Source organism: Protobothrops mucrosquamatus, unplaced genomic scaffold (genome assembly GCF_001527695.2).
Source record: "Protobothrops mucrosquamatus isolate PMUCROS unplaced genomic scaffold, P.Mucros_1.0 scaffold2684, whole genome shotgun sequence".
Lineage (NCBI taxonomy): Eukaryota > Metazoa > Chordata > Lepidosauria > Squamata > Viperidae > Protobothrops > Protobothrops mucrosquamatus.
This window is the reverse complement of record NW_015388731.1, coordinates 1-20075: the sequence shown is the minus strand read 5'-3', so window position 1 is coordinate 20075 and position 20075 is coordinate 1. Positions and strand designations below refer to the sequence as shown.

Sequence of the window (20075 nt, the reverse complement as noted above, 5' to 3'; positions counted from 1 at the left end):
TTTTTCTAAGAGAGCTGCAGTATTTAATCACTTAATAAGCTGGATCATTAGTCTACTGCTTGCCAGAGGTTTCTGGCTTACAGTTCCCATTAGCCCTCCCCAGCAAGGCTGGTGGCCAGGATTATGAGATTCATTTATCTGTTGGAAGCATGGAATTGGAGTGCTTTGGCTACAAAGCTTTTTAGAGCAGAGCGAATTACAAGCAAATAATTCTTTTTTAAAAAAAAGACTAATAAACTTACACTCCAAAAGTAAGGAAGAAGAGAAGGGAAGGGGAAAGTTGAAGTATACTTCAAAACATTTTGAAGGCACTAGGGTATCTATCACCGAAACAGTTAGACAATCTATGCCACAGCTGGGACAAATAACTAGTGAATCCTAGTATTTTAGAGTATGGCACCCATAATGTATATACTATTAGAAGAGACTTTCTGTAGCTCAGAGTTGAACTGTGAACTTCTTGGTCCTCTTGGAAGTTGGTTGTTTGCTTGCAGAATTTTCCTGACCCAACTGGGTACGTTCATCACTGCAAGCAAGTGTGGGGTTTCTGCCATACACACTTGCATTGATGAGGTTACTTAGGTAGTTAGAGATTATGTACAAGTAGTCCTCAACTTACGACAATTGAGCCCAACATTTCTGTTGCTAACCGACACATTTGTTAGGTGAGTTTTGTCCTGTTTTACGATCTTTCTTGCCACAGTTGTTAAGTGAATCACTGCAGTGGCTAAGTTAGTAACACAGTTGTTAACAAGTTGATCTATGCTTGTTAGAAGGTCCCCAAGGTGACACTGCAACCGTCATAAATACGAGTCGGTTGACAAGCATCCGAGTTTTGATCACGTGACCATGGGGAGGCTGTAACGGTCGTAAGTGTGAAAAATGGCCATCAGTCATTTTTTTTTCAGTGCCCTTGTAACTTTGAACGGTCACTAAAGGAACTGTTGTAAATTGAGGACCACCTGCACTGTGCTGCTTTTGGCCACCCTGCTTCCTTACTATCTTTGTGCTCCCCCTCTTTTTAATCGGTGAGAGCAGAGACTGAACCCAGGACTTCCTGGATACAATTTATTGCTCTGCTCTGAGCAAAGTATCCAAGGCAAGAGGCAACTGAGACTTACTTTGGGACTCCCAGGCTCCCTGGAGTAAGCTGTGTAGACCGCTTGGAGAATCCCTTTCTGATGCATCTCCGCCATTTCTTCTCGATAGAGGTGGTCCAGGTTGGAGTGTCGGCAGCCGAACAGCAGGATCAGACCCCTCCCTTGGATCCCTATAAACCAGAAGACCAAAATCGACTAGGCTCCTTATGCAGCTCAAGGCAGTGTTTGTGTCCCAATCAGCAGAATGAACGGGGAGGGGGGACCCTAAATGCAGCAACGTGATCACATTTTGAAAGAAGAGAAATAACTCACAGTGTCATCTAAGAGGCGCAAAGCCATGTTGCAAAACCACAATTTAATGATTTAACTGCAGCTCTGCATGGGACACATGAACATGAGTCTCATGAAGGAAGCATAAAACCTGCCTCAGACTAACTTGGGATTTACCTTTAGGCCTAGCTCAGGGGTAGGCAAGCTTGGCTCTTGTATGACTCGTGGACCTCAACTCCCAGAATTCAAGAGCCAGCTTGGCTGGCTCAGGAATTCTGGGAGTTGAAGTCCATGAGTCATAAAAGAGCCAAGGTTGCCTACCCCTGGCCTAGCTTAATGTGTTCTCTTTTCGAGATCTACTTCACAGAATTAAGCAGGTGTTCCAAAAGTGTAAGGCTTGTATGCCATGACCCAAACATAAGAAATTAGAAAGTCTAATTTCTAATTAGAGCCATGGTGGCACAGTGGTTAGAATGCAGTATTGTAGGCTAAGTCACTGCTCACTGCTAGGAGTTCGATCTTGACCAGCTCAAGGTTGACTCGGCCTGCTATCCTTCCAAGGTTGGTAAAAATGAGGACCCAGATTGTTGGGGGCAATATGATGACTCTGTAAACCGCTCAGAGAGGGCTGTAAAGCACTATAAAGTGGTACTGTATATAATGCCAACCCCTAATCACTGCCCATTTCAGTTACCTGTGGATTTGTCCAACCAGATCGCTCAGAAAGTAGCAAAGCCCTCACCTTTATTTTCTAAGTCAAAAAGTCGTTGTTGCCAGAAGCTTCTAAAAGGAGCAATTCCTGTGCCGGGACCAATCAGGATACAGGGTTTCCTTGGATCCTTTGGAAGTCGAAATCCATCAGCACTAGACAAGACAAATAAATATCTTACTCCCAGAGAAGCATGAAGTGCAAATATCTCTTCTCAGATGATTTTGCAACACATCGTGTATCTTAATCTCTTTAGCTTTCAAACAGATCGAAGTAGTTGTCACTTAGTGATCACAACTGGGACTGGCAATCCCATTGCTAAACATTGTGGTCGCTAAGCAGAAAATTACATGACCACCGTGGACTTATGACACTTCCTCTTTGCAAAACATCATGTGATTGATTTGCAATGTTACTTTTGTGTTCCCCATGAATTCTGTATGTCACAAGCAACTTAGGAAGCATGCAAATGCAATCATGTTTTGGTCACCACGATGTAAAAAAGATGTTGAGACTCTAGAAAGAGGACAGAGAAGAGCAACAAAGATGATTAGGGGACTGGAGGCTAAAGCATATAAGGAACGGTTGCTGGAATTGGGTATGTCTGGTCTAATGAAGAGAAGGAGGAGCGGTGACATGATAGCAGTGTTCCAATATCTCAGGGGCTGCCCCAAAGAAGAGGGAGTCAAGCTATTTTCCAAAGCACCTGAAGGCAGGACGAGAAGCAACGGGTGGAAACTAATCAAGGAGAGAAGCAACCTAGAACTAAGGAGAAACTTCCTGACAGTTAGAACAATTAACCAGTGGAACAACCTGCCTCCAGAAGCGGTGAATGCTCCAACACTGGAAGTTTTAAAGAAGAGACTGGACAGCCAATTGTCTGAAATGGTATAAGGTTTCCTGCCTGAGCAAGGGGTTGGACTAGATGACCTCCAAGGTCTCTTCCAACTTCATTATTATTATTGTTATTGTTATTGTTATGTGACCATGGTACAATGTGACAGTTGTAAATGTGAGGAGGTGATAACGCTGTTCTTTTACACCTTCATTTTTTTACAACTTCAAATGGGTGCTAAATGAGGCAGTTGATAAGTGAAGATTACCTGTACATTGAAATAGATACTACCTATGCCATCTGGAAATGTTTAGGCCTCGTTGGTCTGCTTTTATCTTTCTTTTCCTTCTTACTTAGAGAAAAGGCTAAGATGCAGCCCATCCCCTTATCTTAATTTCTATTTACAGGTCTTTGAACAGCACAGAAATTAGTCCATATGCTTTACAGAAATTAATTCATAGGCTTTTCAGAAATTAGTCCATATGCTTTACACCCCTAACAGAAGTTTTTATTACCAGCTACTTTTCATCTGCAACTTTACCTGCGAATAAAACAGGGGATTGTCTTTTTCAGGTCCATCGTGTTCAGCCAAGTACTGCAAACCCCATGGTGCACTGGACCTTTTCCATCTGAGAAGAAAGGGGGAGAAAAAAGACCACACATATGATGTTTTTGTGAAGTATTTTGAGAAGGTTGAACTGAAATTGCAAGAAAGGTTATAGGAGAGTAGACAGACTTTGCTGTATGGTGATTTTAGCAGGCCCTACTCAGAGGATAAGAAGAGTATTAATGCTTTTGAACTTTCCTTTTGGAGAAGACTCCCAAGAATTCAGGGTACAAGTAGTCCTCAACTTACATCAGTTCATTTAGGGCACATTCAAAGTTACAATGGTACTGAAAAAAGTGACTTGTGACCATTTTTCACACAACCATTTTAGCATCCCCATGGTCATGTGATCCAAATTTAGATACTTGGCAACTCATATTTATCATGGTTGCAGTCTCCCAGGGTCATGTGATCACCTTTTGCGACCTTCTTACAAGTAAAGTCAATGAGGAAGATTCACTTAACAACCAGGTTACCACCTTAATAGCTGCAGTGATTCACCTAACAACTGTGGCAAGAAAGGTCGTAAAATGGGGCAAAATTCAACAATTGTCTCGCATAGCAACCAAAATTTTGGGCTCAACTGTGGTCGTAAATTGAGGACCACCTGTATTTACTCTTCTTTCTTGGAGTTGATAAAAAGTTGCAGGAACTTTTTGCCACCTCCAAGAAAGGATGATTCCTAGCACAGCTGGAAAAAGGATATACCCTTGGGATGCTAATATTTGTTGAGCTGTTCAAAAGCACGTTTTTAATTTTTTTTATTCTGCTTTATTATTTTTAAATAACTCGAGATGATGAACATAGCTAATCCTCCTTCCTCCTCTTATTTTTCTTCACAATAACAATTCTGTGAGGTGGGCTTGGTGGAGAAAAAAATGACTGGTCCAAGGTCACCAGGCCAGTTTTCATGCCTAAGGTGGGACTAGAACTCTCGGTCTCCTAATTCCTAGCCTGGTGCTTTAACCACACTAGACCAAAGCAGCTCTCACATTTAATGAAGGATCAGCGCAAACACAGGGCCAATGGAGTTTCAGAACAGAAAACCCACTTACTTTTAGATCTATAGGTCACCACTGCCACAGTCAAATGTAATTCCTGAGGCTCCCAATCCTGCGAAGAACTGATCGAGTAATATCTGGGCTTGAGTAAAGGCAGCTGAGAGAGTAAAAAGGATGTTGAGATCCTGATGGATGGGAATTCCTCCAGGACTTCCAAGATAGTAGGGCTGTTGTAAAATTTCCACTTGTTGTATTCCTCCAAATTCTACAGTGAAAAGCAAACATATAGACACTCCGGTACCTGGTGTTTATGCATCGATTTATATTTATATCTCCTCCGAAATGGAGGTGCAGCTTGTCGTAGAAATAATGGCATCGTATAAAATTGGATAACATAAATATAAAACTGGAAATGAGCATAGAAATAACTACAATAGGCATCAGTTTGACTCAAAGCCAGAGATGAAAATGTGCTATCCTAAACAAAGTTATTATGTTACCGATCCCGAATCAGTTCACTGGGGTTGCACTATTGTAGCTATATTAAAGCCCCTCTTGAGTTGAGCTTGAATCCACATGACTATACAGACATGTCAATGTAGCTTTTTTAGTAGCAGGACAAAAGTGATCTGCTATTGGAATTTTTTCAGCTTCCCAGTATGGTCTACACAGCCATGCAATCTCCTGATGGTCTCCCACCCAAGCACTAACAGAATAACAGAGTTGGAAGGGACATTGGAGGTCTTCTATCTAGTCCAACCCCTGATCAAGCAAAAAATTCTATACTATTTCAGACAAATTGTCGTCCAATCTTTTTTTTAAAAACCTCCAGTGTTGGAGCACCCACAGACTTTGGAGGAAAGTCGTTCTATTGATTATTAATTGTTCTCACTGTCAGGAAATTTCTCCTTAGTTCTAGGTTGGTTCTCTCCTTGATTGGTTTCCATCCATTGCTTCTTGTCCTGCCTTCAGGTGCTTTGGAGAACAGCTTGACCCCCTCTTCTTTGTGGCAGCCCGAGATAGTGGAACACTGCTATCATGTCACCCCTAGTCCTTCTGTTCATTAAACTAGACATACCCAATTCCAGCAACCGTTCTTTATATGTTTTAACCTTCAGCTCTCTATTCATCTTTGTTACTCTTCTCTGTATTCTTTCTAGAATCTCAACATCTTTTTTATATCATGGTGACCAAAACTGGATGCAATATTCCAAGTGTGGTCTTACCAAGGCATTGTAAACTGGTATTAGCACTGAGTCCAACCTTGCCTAACTTTTGGAGATCAACCATGGTTGACCAGGTGCTAGCAGGTGAAACAGAGACATGTTCTACAAGTACTATTTTTTCTCCCTGCCCGTAACTGATCCCAAACTCACATGACACAAGAGATTCAGCCTTTCCTTCTCATTTTCATCTTTTGCCAGCTGGGAAAAAGATCTTAGCAACTGCTGGGAAGGAGGAGAGGTTACATCAAGGAAATGCATCAAAGCTTGTGCCAGTGTACATGCTGGAAACTTTTTGTAAGGAGTCCAGTAGTCACCTGGAATGAAAGAGGAAATGGGTGAGAATATATTCTGAGAGTCAACAGAAGAAAGAGAGACTTCATCTAAGTCTAAAATAAATATATCTGACCAGTTGCCTTCCAAAATAGTCTTTCCTGTTGACCTGAACTGTTAATTGAAGTCAATCTCATCCCTGCAGGGGATACCTCATCTCCAGAGGGTTTGAGTCATTCTGCCCAATTTGTAATGAATGGCGTTCCCATTTTGGAGTGTGAAAGTAGTAAAACAGGAGCGTTAAACTCTCAATTGACTTAACACGCCTATTTTACTCAGGGGAAAAATAGCTAGCGAAAATGCCACACCCCAAATTGAACAAAGAAAGCCCCAAATTCCACACACACACACACACACACACCCTTTCTGATAAGGCCATCCCTTCACCATGAGTTCCCTTTGGAAGGTGAAAGGCTAAAATGCTGCCTACTCTTGCCCAAAGAGAAAAGAGCTGAATGCTAAGATAGCAGAGGTATCCTTTTCCTTTCCTTGTTCACTCCAAATTCACCTGGATATGCGTTGTCCCTTTCATGAGCCAAAACGCACCTTTATTTATAAAGATATCCACTCATATCCCATGGCAAAAAAAAGTTGGAAAGAGGACTCCAGACTTACGATCACAGCATGCTTCCAGTCTAATGATTTCATTGAATGGAGGAGCATCTGCAACATGGGATATGATGCCATCAACCAAAGCTTTTTGGTTTTCAGGGAAGATCCCAAGATGGTCTCCTGGGAGATAGTTGATTTCCTGATTGGTTTCACAGGAAAGTTTAATTAGCATGGTAACACGGCTGAAAAAGGAAAGGGAAACACAAACTCGTTTTAGGTCAACCGTCACAGGATTTCCTTATTAAAACCATAGACAGGATACTTCTCAAACTTCATGCGGGAAGCGTTATAGTTGTTTGACACCATTTATGGGAAAACTTTTGAACTTTAATACATGTCTTTATATTTTTAGTGGAGGGAAGCCATAAGCCATAAGCTCCCATAAACTAACGAGATGTACAGCGAGGATTTTAAATCCCAAAGATGCTTTTTCCAAAAGGAAACTGAACGTTCTTGTCTTTTTCCTTTGAAAAATGTTTCACTTCTCATCCAAGAAGCTTTTTCAGTTCTTGGATGAAAAATGAAACGTTTTTCAAAGGAAAAAACCCAAGAAAATTCAGTTGCCTTTTTGAAAAAGCACCTTTGGGACCACCATGACCTGGAGTCCTGGTGGCGCAGTGGTCAGAATGCAGTATTGCAGGCTAACTCTGCCCACAGAGTTCGATCCTGACTGGGACCACCATGACTTGGATGATTGAGCATCTCTTTAGACAAGGATTTTAACCTCCTAAACATTTAAAATGTAATTGACTCACGCCAAGAGATTGAAAAATGTTAATACCTTTTCCAGCAAGAAAAGGGAAGATTAAAAATGATTTTTCTTCTTCTTCTTAGCCCATCTTTATTGCCACATACAACTCTTGACAGGTCTTTTAAAGACTGAATTTAGCTTTTGGCCCTTAAAAAGAAGTGTCTCTCTTCCTTGTGTTGAGCTAAAATCAGTGATTTTCAACGTTATTTTATTTTGGAACAATTATATTTAACTATTTATTGGTAAAATGTAATTCTTTTATTGATATAAACTATATGCTTGTATATATAATCACATGGAAAAGTTTAGTCAGTTCTGATCAAAATGCATATCTAAGTACACAATGGCTAATACAACCTCTGCATGGCACAAAGTTAAAAATAACATCTTTCTGCAAATTTGAACGCATGCTTATGGGCAGTTAGATGTTTAATGGGTTCAAAATAAAAAACAGGAAGCATGAAAGAATACCTGGACTGTGAACTTTGAAGATTCTGCCGAAATTTGAGGATCAGTGGAACTACATTTTTCCCATGAATATCACCAAGTGCTACAGAGAAAACAGAAACAAACTTGTCTTTTGCCACAGCTAAAAAAAATTTGGACCATTCCAGATAAGACCTCAAAACCATCCCAAGACATCTTAAACCCAGTGCAATTTCCCCCAAGATGCTGGAGCAGCTGTGGGAAAGATGCAGCTGTTTTTGAGGTGTTCTCAGTAACCTGCATACCTGGTTGCACTCCTATCACATATGGGTAGTCCTTGAGTTACAATTGCAATTGAGCCTGGCATTTTGGTTGTAAGTTATACGTTGAGTCATTAAATGACTGGGCTTGGTTTTGCAACCATTTTTACAACTATTGTTAAGCCAATCGCTGCAGTCGTTAAGCAGATCATGTAGTCTGAATCCAACTTATCTAATGGACGTTTTTGGCTGGAAAATGGCAAAAAACATTGCAAATTGCATTCACATGACCATGTGATGCTGCAACCAGTCATAAATGTGAGCTAGTTGCCCAGTGCCCCAAATGCCATAATATGGCTCTAGGACATGTGTGTGTGTGTGATTGTGTATGAATGTGGTAGTCGTAATTTTGAGAACAGGTCATAACCTACTTTTTTCAAGTCTTTAAACAACTATTAAGTAACAGGTTGTAATTCAAGGACTACCTGACTGCCTTTTGAAGTGGATCTCTGCACAACCAAAATCTGTATTTTGTGGTTGTTGTGTGGTTGTTAACACATACAAGTGGACTAATTGAAGAGAAGCAAATGTCAATTTTAGTTTATTAACGATTTATCTATAATTCATCTGCCATAAGATAGAGAACAGAACTGGAAAATGTGATTAGGCAGTTATGATTTCAAGGGTATAATTGAAATTATATTGTCACCCAATGGACGGGCACAAAATGGGGAATATACTTTGTTATGAGCTTAGAATAAAACATAAAATTGGAAACATACAATTGGCACCTTTTAATGATGGAACAAATTCAGCATAGTGTGTATGGAACAATGAGAATCTGAAACAACTGCTTGGTTTTTTTCCCCTTTTTATTCGTTAGAACAGAAATGCGAGTAGCTACACAGCTATCCATTTGCTAATGTACAAATAAAATAATGTAAAATAATATAAAAATATGTATGATTTTTTAAAAAATTAAAAATATAGATATTTATTTTAAATCTTGCCCTTGTCCACTTTTATGTAAGTTGTGCTGTAGACAGGAGTCAGCATTAATTTTTATTCCATCTTTGCTTTGTTTCAAGTTGCCATTGTTCCCTAGGGTAGAATAACTCAAGACAAATTTTGTCTTGAATTTGGAACAAAACCCTAAAAATATGATATTTTGTTCAAGTTCAGAACACATCCCTTTTGATTTTAAAATATTTCCCTAATATCTACTAGGATATATTTCATGAATTAAACCCTGTTTTCCAACCTTGGCAACTTTAAGAAGTGTGGAATTCAACAGCCAGAATTCCACAGCCAGCATAAAGTCCATGTATCTTAGAGTCACCAGGATTGAAAAATACTGATTAAAAAGAATCAAAGTGATGATAATATCATTCAGTTAAAAATAAAGGCATTTAAGGGATCAGAGGAAAACATACCTTTCTCTAAAGCCAACGGCTGAGAGTCATATACAATCCTAAAATTCTTGGGGTTCCAGGTTTCTTTACATGTATATTCTTTTGGTAACAGGATCCTGTGCTTTCCGCGGATATCAAAAGTTTCACAGGCCGTCTTTTCAAATATATATAAAAAGAATAGATGAAAGTTATCGAGGACTCTATGTAATCGTCTTGGGCCTTTGGGTTAGTCATCTTGAACCTTCCAGTTAGGGGTTGAAAGTAAATGAAATTAATTTCAGTCAAGTGGCTTGCTTAAAAACACATTTTCAATTCACAGCACAGCAACTGCAAGGATCACACAAACAATACAGCTTTCACACTTCTCGGGAGGCCTTCACTAATGTGTGCATGGAGAAGGAAAGTGAGAGTTTTCAATGTAATTACCATCCATTATGCATGGAAGTGACATGATTTGCTTCTTTAGGAAGCAAAGCTGGATTAGAAGATTAGCCCCATTGTTTCTTAGAACAATTTAATGGATAACTAGGGACACCATTGGGAATGAGAGGAGAAAGACCGAGAATGCTGCCTGTTAATTCAATAGCATGGCTAATCGGCAGTGTGGTGTCAACACAGACTCTACACAGGTTTCTGCAAGAAGAAACAGGAAGTAAAACAGCAATATACTTGTATAGCAATATACAAGTAGTTTTTGTTAAATGACTGCCTTATTTAGGAAGGTGATAAAAAGCAATTTTAAGACTGATCCTTGCATTTACAACCTTCACAGCTTGTAAAGTCAGTGAAAGCTGAAGAAGACCCTAAGTCCAGTTGTGAGTTTATTTAGTAAACTCTTTGCTTGACTGGAATTGCCAGTCCCAATTGTGGTTGCTAAATGAGAACTATCTGTATTCTAAGGCTACCTTCCTATAGAAGTCAAATACATTCATTTTTCCTGTTCTATGTTCATCTCATTTAGATTCTTCGTTTCTGGGATAAATAATGTTTTGGGGCTGGGCCAAACCTTAAACCTCTCTTTTCTCCCAGGAAATTAAGCTAAAGCAGTGTTTTTTCAAATTTGGCAACTTTTAGATGTGTGAATTTCAACTCCCAGAATTCCTCGTCCTGTCTGTGAAATTCTGGGAGTTGCAGTCCACACATCTGAAAGTTGCCAAGTTTGAAAGACACTGGATTCTGCTATCCCCTGCAGAGACATTGCAAACTCCAAGACTCACTGTGCATCAAGATTATTATGGTTACCTGAAATGTAAGAATGGCCCAGTTCCGAAAAGCTTCTTCTTGCCCATTGAGTTCATCTCCTTCACCCATTGGGCTGATTGGAAATGCCCCCAACTGTGCAAGTTTTTGGTGCACAAGACGGGCAAAGGCACAGAATTCTGGATACATGCTTGAACCCAAGCCAAAAACTGCATACCTGTTTCAAGAGAAAAGCTGCATTAATGCTGGTTTTTTATATATATATATACAACCATGGACAAATATGTGTGTTGGAAGAGATCTCATTTTAACACAGGCATTTTTCCTTCTGAGATTGTCCCTGTTGAAGTACCTCTGCTAACAATCTATTGAAAAGTTCACAAGCCTGCAGCTTGATAGAACTGAGAATACTTTTATAGCCAACCAACATTTTTATCTATTATACTTAACAGGTTTCATATCAGCTGGGGGCCTGCTGATCAAGATAAATAAATGCGCAAATAAAGAAATAAAGTCATTTGTATTACTCTACTAGTATGCCGCCCACTTCACCAGAGGTTGTGATGAACATACCAATAAAAACATACCAATAAAATTCCAATAATAAAAAATACTGTAAAAAATAGGATCATACAGTCACCTAATAGCTAGCACATCAATTAAAAACCAGAACCAGTTCTACCTCTAGTCTATCTTTTATAACCCTTTTTTAACCACCATCTGAAACATCCTTAAGAAAGATGGGGAGTCACTTTCAAATAGATGATACGAAGGCAGAGGTGATGGGAACATTAGCTCAAAAGTTAGATATGAGCTTTGGGAAGAGAAGGTTTAATTTCCTATACTTCCAGATAGAGAGAGGACATATTCCTGTTTAAAACAGAGAATAAACTTTTGCTGTAGGTCTGCTCCCCCAATTTGTGTCATCTATCCATTTTGGACTCAACCATCATTTTCCATTTGCGGGGGGGGGTGTGATAAAACATAGGTACATATTCAGCGCACTGCTGGATTGGATCCCTGGCCCATCTAATTCAGCAGTCTCTTTTCATAGTGAGCAACCAACTGTATGAGGAAGTCCATGGATATCCTAGCAGATGGTTTTCAGAAGTAGTTCCATTGCCATCAAATTATGAGCTGTTGATTCCCACTGAAACCACTGAAGTTATAATCAATACAGAGAATTCCAAACTGGGGCAAGCTGGTTTAAATTATATTAGATGAAATAGCAGTCCATCTTAAAAGAAGGGCATTTAAAAGATTCAATAAAGAATAGGAATCGGTTAACTGGGATAATCAAAATTCTGGAAGTAATTACCGGAATTTGTTACTCAGTTGTTTCATAGACAAGAGGGCATTCTGCAGAGTCTATAATAAAAAAAGAAAGACCGTTATATGGCACGAACAGTCTGACTGATTATGGAAAATCTGTATATATAGCATGAATTAAAAATATTACTTTGCCATTGCTTGGGGCATCGCCATTTCCAAAAGTGCTGGTGACCACCAGAAGAAGAGTTTCCTTCTCAAGGTCTCTTAGGTTGTAATCACCCATACAGGTAACCTAAAAGGAGAAAGAAATGTTATCAGGAACTGTAAGAAGGTAGATGTAAGTGGATAAAACATTTTGAGGCAAAAAACAATATTCATTGTCCATCTTTTTTCAGAAGTGGGAAACATATAGTCAGACCATAAGGTCTTCTAGACCAGAGGTCCCCAACCTTTTGGGCACCAGAGACCGGTTCTGTGGAGAAAGGTTTTTCTGCAGACCGGAGAGTGTGTGGTTTTGTGTGCTGCCTGCATCCCATGGACGGGGCTTTGCTTGTTTGTGTAGACCGGTTGCTGACATGCCACGGCCTGTTACTGGTCCACGGATGGGGATTGGGACCCCTGCTCTAGACCAGGGATCCTCAAACCTTGAGCCAAGGATCGGTACTGGTCCGTGGCTTGTTAGGAACCGGGGCTCACAACTGGAGGTGAGCAGCGGGTGAGCGAGCAAACTGCATCTGCATTTGCAGCCACTCCCCAGCGCTAGCATCACCCCCTCAGCTCCACCTCAGATCATCAGGCATTAGGTTCTCATAGGACAGTGATGGCGAACCTTTTAGAGACTGAGTGCCCAAACTGCAACCCAAAACCCACTTATGCACTGTCGAGTGCTGGGTGGGTGTGGCCCATTGGGTGGGTGTGGCCCATTGGGTGAGCGTAGCTGTGGTGGTAACGGTAGACTGGGTGGGACTAAAAAGTTCAATCAATCAATTCCAACTTTGCAAGATCTTTTTTTTCCCCACGAGAAGTTGAAATTGACTGATTGAACTAAAGCGAAAAGGTTTTATAAAACCCAGCTGAAGGCCTAGGACTGGGGCGACGGTGCGCGTGCCCACAGAGAGGGCTCTGAGTGCAGCCTGTGGCATGCATGCCATAGGTTCGCCACCACTGTCATAGGAGCATGAACCCTACTGTAAACTGAGCATGCGAGGGATCTAGTTTGCATGCTCCTCCTCCTTCCCCAATGCATGGAAAAATTGCCTTCCACGAAACTGGTCCCTGTTGCCCAAAAGCTTGGCGACTGCTGCTCTAGGCAATGGTCAAGACTTATTGGTAATGGCATTTCTGTTCTCAATATTTTACTTGTTTATCAAAATATAAAATACAGAAAGAAAATAAAGAAAAATGAAAATGGGAAAATAAGGGTGGAAAGGGGAAGGGAAAAAAGGGTAGGGGAGAGGGGAAAAGAAAAAGAAAAGCATTGACTTTCAATCCCTTTTAGTGCAATAGAATACGGTAATAATAAAAAACATTTGTTATATAATAGTATTTACTAGCCATTTCTATAACAACAAACCTATTTAATCAGCAAAACCCAAAATCAAAGTTTCTTTTTTTTCCCACCTCAAGCACAAAGTCCAAAAGTGGTTTCCAAGTAGAAATCAAATTAACTGCGTTCTTTTCTTTAATCAAAGCAGTCAATTTAGCCATCTCTGCAAACTCTATGAACTTTTGCAGCCTTTCATCAATTGTGGGAATTGATGTATCCTTCTATTTTTATTGATAATGGTATTTCATAGTTTCAAGCAGAAGTTGAGCTATTCAAGAATGAATGTCCATGTGTTCTTTGGAGCACTTTAAAAAAAAACCAACCTAAAGTGCTACAAAGCTCTAATATGAAACAGTTTTCAATTTAGGTTCAAGGGGACACAGGTTACTTAAGAACATAGCCAAACTTCGGTACTGACATGATACATTGTGGAAGACAACCTTCTCTAAAAGCTTCCCTAAAGCTCAGGATTCAAAAAGATCTTGACAAACTGAAACAAAGGGCCCTATCCAACAAATGAGTTTTAATGTGGAGAAAAGCAAAGTTTTACATTTAGACAGGAAAAACCAAAGGTATAAGTACAGATTAGGTGAGACCTGGCTCAAAACAGTAACTGTGAGAGGGACCTTGGAGTCCTAGTGGACGATCAATTGACTATGAGCCAGCAATGTGCAGCAGCCGCCAAAAAAGCTAATACAATCCCGGTTGTATAAACAGAGGCATAGAATCAATATCACGCAAAGTATTAGTACCACTTTATAAAACCACACCTGGAATATTGCAACCCATTTTGGTCACCATACTACAAAAAAGATGTTGAGACCCTGGAAAAAGTTCAGAGAAGAGCAACTAAGATGATCCAAGGCTGGAGACTAAAACATATGAAGAACGGCTGCAGGACTTGGGTTTGGCTAGCCTAAAGAAAAGAAGAAGCAGGGCTGACATGATAGCAGTATTCCAGTATTTGAGAGGCTGCCACAAAGAAGAGGGAGTCATATTATTCTCCAAAGCACCAGAGGGCAGGACAAGAAACAATGGTTGGAAGCTGATCAAAAAGAGAAGCAGCCTGGAATTAAGGAGAAACTTCTTAACAGTGAGGACAGTTAACCAGGGGAACAGCTTGCCCTCAGAAATTGTGGGTGCTCCATCACTGGAGGTTTTTAAGAACAGACTGGACAGTCACTTTTCTGAAATGGTATAGGTTCTCCTGCTTGAGGGGGGGGGGTAGACTAGAAGACCTCCAAGGTCCCTTCCAATTCTATTCTATTCTATTCTATTCTATTCTATTCTATTCTATTCTATTCTATTCTATTCTATTCTATTCATAAAAGCTACCTTACCTATTTTATCAACCCTGTCTCTGCTTTACACAACTGGAAGGCAGGGACACTGCACTATTTTCTAAATATCTGTAATAATATTGCTCTTCTTCACAAGCAAAACAATATTTATTGTTCACGGTCAATCACAGGCATCTTACCTTGGTACTGAAGGCACAATTGAACATGTCACCCAGCTTTCGAGCTAGAGTCTCTGATTTCCCCGTTTCTGTGGCATAGAGCACCGTTGCTTTGATCCTGACTGCCATGGCTCTTCGCATCAACAAGGATGCAAAAAACACGGCCCTGCGAAGAGGAACATTTGCTTTGATCCAGATCCGTGAGTGGATTGTCAGACAGATATTATAAACTTGTCCTGGAAACTTACTTGGCCCATATGCAGAATCTGATTTTTCTTTTCTTTGGCTTGTGTTTCTCATCTTTCCAGATATGTGTTTTCCATGCATCCACCTTGAAGAATAGGGAGAAGTTGGACATTTCAAAGTCAGATTACCAGGATTTAAGCCAGTTACCCAATTTTGCTTATAAAGCTATCACTGAATCCACAGACCTATCACTTCTCCTGCAAATGTTTTCTTCACTGGCTCTTTCCTCATTCTGCTTCTATCCCTTTTCTCCCTTGTTGTGGAAAACAATGGGATTTTTGCACTTCCTAAATTGAACTTGGGGCACTGGTGAATTGTATCTCTTCCTAAGGATCCTTGTCCACTTCTGGGCCATTCTGAAATCTTTTAGGAATCCAGGAATCCAGGAATCACAGAGATACTTGGACACTGCTATCAGTTAAGGATGACTTCAAGGAGGTTACCCTTTGACAAATCATTGCCAAGCCTAATTGTAGTATATTTATACTTAGTGTTGATAAGAAACACTTGCTTCTTTAATAATGTTCTAAGCTATTTCTTGCTCCCCAAAACTACCTCTTCTGAAGTTATGTTTAGGACTAGACAAAATGTGTGATAAGGATAAAAGAAGGAAGGCAGGACTAAGTTTGAATTAGCTGGTGGCAGAGGTGAACCAGAGATCTGAACTCAATTTACATGGGAATAATACTTAGGAACTGGGGAAATTACTCCATCCGTCCATCCATCCATCCTATATTTCCCTGATATATCAGCTCCAATATAACGGAAGCCAATTCATGTTTGTTAAAGTTCTGGCCTAGATATCAGGAGACTGTGAGTTCCAGTTCCACCCTAGGCATGAAAGCTGGCTGGGTAACTTTAGCCAATCACCAAGAGACTGCGAGTTCTAATCCCACCTGAGGCATGCAAGTAAGCTGGCTGACTTAGCCAGGTCACTCTCTTTCAGCCCAACCTACCTCACAGGATTGTTGTGGGGAAGATAGAAGGAGGAAGGAATGTTAGCTAAGTTTGTCATTTTAAATTACATAAAGTAATGAAGGTGGGATTTAAAAAAAAAATCTAATCAAGAAATTAAAAACAAAATAATTACAAAAGCCAGAATAATGTTTTCGTGGAAAACATTGCTGGTTTTGAATTGAAAGAGGCTAATGTGAACCACGCGATCAACTGAACTGTGCTTAGCTCACCTGATAATAATAGAATGGTGAAATAATGTAATTCAACATCTCCTGGTGGAAGAGAGGCGTAATGCTACCGGAGATGGGAGGAACCAGCCAAACCCAATCTGCCGGACACCCACCGCGGATCCGATATTCATTCTGCATATATTTCATGAATGATTCAGCAGCAGAATGGTGGTCCATGATGGTGATGCTTTGCTTCTAGAAGAGTCACAGAAATGCAAAACTTACTTAATTCCAGTGTACATGTTGGTTAAAACTTTCAGGCACAAGTCCATGGCTTTATAGGTAGTCCTCGACTTACAATCATGTGTTTAGTGATTGTTTGAAGTTACAACAGCGCTGAAAAAGGTGACCTATGACCATTTTTCACACAACCATTGCAGCATCTCCGTGGTTACATAATCAAAATTTGGAGACTTGGCAACTGGCATGTACTTATGACAGTTGCAGCGTTCCAGAGTCATGTGTCCCAGGGTCATGTGACCCCCTTTTGCAACCTTCTAACAAGCAGGGTCAATGAGGAAGCCAGATTCACTAACAACACTTTGTTAGTAATCAAAATTCGAACACTTGGCAACTGGCATGTACTTAGGACGGTTGCAATGTTCCGGGATCATGTGATCATGTTTTGCGACTTTCTGACAAGCAAAGTCAATGGGGAAGCCAGATTCACTTAGCAACCATGTTAGTAATTTAACTGCAGAAATTCAGCTAACAACAGTGGCAAGAAAGGTCATAAAATGGGGCAAAAATCATTTAACAACTGTCCTGCTTAACAACGGAAATTTTGGGCTCAACGGCACTCGAAGGTCAAGGATTACCTGTGTTTACTCAAATGAGCAAGAAGGGCTTCCAACAGAGATAATATGGCTGACTATAATTAGGAATAAATGAAATAATACAGACTGCCTCCCTGGGGCATTCATGGGAGGGGTTGTCAGAAAAGTCAAAGTGGCAATGTGCAAGAAAAGGGGACAGGGCTTTGATCCCAGAGCTGTGAGGCCTCTTGAAGTTTTGATCTTTTCATGGACCACTTAAAATACTACTGACTTTACATTAATCCCTGAAGACCTGGATGTTCCCTCAGGCACGGGGTGCTGGAGGTGGGTGAGCCCATCAATGTGGAATTTTTTTGGCACCACTGTTTTACATATATAGATTGGGTTAGTTAGACTGCGCACTTGTGTTCTTACTGTTTTATTTTGTTCTCTTGGTTTTTGATCTTACGTTTGCTGCCCCGAATCACATCTCCATAATTTGATATGATTGATTGATTGAGAAATAAATAAATCTAGTGTGACAGCCGAATGGTATGGCTGCCACTGATGACTATTTTTTGAAGGACATCAACAACCCTTCTCTGCCTTTTCTTTTCTTTTTTAAAAAAAATATTTTATTTGATTTTATACAGGTAGGGTAATAGTAGGATCAGTACAGGTATGGGAAAGGATAGGAATAAGGAATTCGGGGTAGGGTAATGGGGGACTCCAAACCCCCAACAATAATCCCATGCTTTAACAAGCAAGCTACCGTCCGGGTATACATATTGGATAAACATATTTTAGATAATACTAAACAATTATAATAAGTAAAGTTAACTATAATCATATAATTAAAGGTTAATAAATAAATACAGTTCGGCAGGATACCCTGAGAACATACTTTCTTGGTGATTTCTCTGCTTTCCAGAGCTTCCCTTATTGATTATGAGCAAATGATTTACCCTAAGAAGCAACTGATCCAATCAATGGTTGGGTTAGTGGCTTGCAAAGATCTCCAACCAAGCCTTTTCTTCTTTGAAGGTAAAAAAACACCATCAGTTCTCAACTTCAGACCATCTCACCGCAAAGGAAGAGGCTAGAAATAGAGAAGAGTGACTTTTTGCCTCCTCTTTTCCCACTCACCTGAAAACTATGGAGCACGGCAACGTTAACCTCTACGACGGCTTTGTCTTTCCACAGCGAAGAGAGTTTATTTGTTTCCAAGCCCATCCTTCTCCCCACTTCCTGGATCAAGCAGACAAAACGGGGAACAGACAATGTGTCTTATTCTAGCTTCACTGAAATGGCATGATACAGCTTTCATTCTCTGCACCCGCCGCTCTGCAGATGCCTCTGGCCACCTAAAACACAGCTTCACCACCCGCCCAGCCTTCAGAAGGGTTACCTGAAGAATATTGTAGCGCCGGGCGTCGCAGAAGTCCCGTACCCCAATCTCAGTCCCCATGTACCAGCCGTTGAAAGGACAAGCTGTAAATTCCAACCCACCAATTTCAAGGAGCATATTAGACACAGCTGGGACCGCATACCACTTCAAGTCCAAGTCTTTAAACCATTCATATCTGCAGAAAGAATCACAGAGAGTTGTATTAACAAGCTATCCCCGTTTTTTGGTTTTTTTGACTGGATAACCCAGGGGTAGGCAACCTTGGCTCTTTTATGACTTGTGGACTTCAACTCCCAGAATTCCTGAGCCGGCATGGCTCAGCATGGAAACCTCTCCCTTTCTCCTCAGCATGGCTGGCTCAGGAATTCTGGGAGTTGAAGTCCACGAGTCATAAAAGAGCCAAGGTTGCCTACCCCTGGGATAACCTATTGGTTCTTTCATTGTAAATTCACACTGCATCTCAGTTCCTCAACAGCCGCTTCTCGTTAAGTTACTCTGTTGGAAGGGGAAAAACACAAATAACTGGAAATTTGGACTATAATGGCCCTGCTATCTATGTTTGGACTCTGTTTCGTAACAGTGGCCTTAGCATCTGGTGAAAGTTTTCCCTGATTATATCACTAAGAGAGAGAAAGAACTCATTTTGATTAAATCCGAGATGAGAAAAACTGCAAAGCTTCAGGACTAAACATTCTTGCTGATTCATTACTTTCAGCTCAGTTTTGCTTGCCTGTTATCTCCAAGGGCACGCTCGACATCATTTAACCAAATAAAAGCCGAGCCAACCTGTCCCGAGGTCTCAGCAAACAATCTTGCTTTGATAGTCACCCACCTGACCCATCACAAACAAGCCTGGGCTTCTGTCATCTGAAGCCAAGATGCTTACGTGGGATGCTCCATCGACACCTCCAGGATGAGCTCTGGCGGCAATTCAAATAATTCTGGGTCTTGACCATTGGCTTGCAGGACCAGTGGAAGCACATCAAAGCAGCCATATTTGGCTTTCCAGCCAAGCTGGATGCAGAGCTGACAGAAGGGAAACAAAGATGGTGATTTTTTTTTCTTTTTTTCTGAGATGAGACAGAGTATTCAACTCATTGAATGTCCAAAGAGCATGAATTATGGGTTCTGGAACTGGATGCAGTTTTGGTAAAAGGTAGAATGCCCTGATCATCTCACGTTTGGACTATTGCAATGCGCTCTATATGGGATGCAGAATGCAGCAGCACAGACAGCTTTAGGCGCCCCCAGGGTGGCCCAGGTAACACCAGTGCTGTGGGAACTGCACTGGTTGCAGGTTTGCTTCTGGGTCCAATTCAACATGTTGGTTGCCATCTTCAAAGCCTTTTATGGCATGGGTCCAGTCTATCTGAGGAACACTCTCACCCAATGGGACTGGCCCACCCCACTCACTCCTGCGGAAGAGGTATGTTATGGACAGTGGTGGGATTAAAATATGTGAA

At 40.7% G+C, this 20075-nt stretch overlaps 1 protein-coding gene across 1 annotated transcript in view; it reads right to left on the bottom strand.

Annotated features, from left to right (window-relative positions):
* The window catches only part of NOS2 (nitric oxide synthase 2), a gene marked incomplete at its 5' end in the record, with an annotated part of 22260 nt that extends 2622 nt beyond the window's left edge, over nucleotides 1-19638 (bottom strand). Inside the window, 17 exons of the mRNA XM_015825553.1 lie at nucleotides 1122-1270; nucleotides 2113-2234; nucleotides 3456-3543; nucleotides 4577-4787; nucleotides 5899-6062; nucleotides 6694-6872; nucleotides 7913-7991; nucleotides 9561-9693; nucleotides 10782-10956; nucleotides 12058-12107; nucleotides 12199-12303; nucleotides 15038-15182; nucleotides 15265-15347; nucleotides 16450-16644; nucleotides 18351-18452; nucleotides 18613-18787; nucleotides 19499-19638. Of these exons, the coding sequence (XP_015681039.1) occupies nucleotides 1122-1270; nucleotides 2113-2234; nucleotides 3456-3543; nucleotides 4577-4787; nucleotides 5899-6062; nucleotides 6694-6872; nucleotides 7913-7991; nucleotides 9561-9693; nucleotides 10782-10956; nucleotides 12058-12107; nucleotides 12199-12303; nucleotides 15038-15182; nucleotides 15265-15347; nucleotides 16450-16644; nucleotides 18351-18452; nucleotides 18613-18787; nucleotides 19499-19638 (2295 nt within the window). The remainder of the gene's footprint in view (nucleotides 1-1121; nucleotides 1271-2112; nucleotides 2235-3455; nucleotides 3544-4576; nucleotides 4788-5898; nucleotides 6063-6693; nucleotides 6873-7912; nucleotides 7992-9560; nucleotides 9694-10781; nucleotides 10957-12057; nucleotides 12108-12198; nucleotides 12304-15037; nucleotides 15183-15264; nucleotides 15348-16449; nucleotides 16645-18350; nucleotides 18453-18612; nucleotides 18788-19498) is intronic.
* Between the last annotated feature and the right edge of the window lie 437 nt (nucleotides 19639-20075).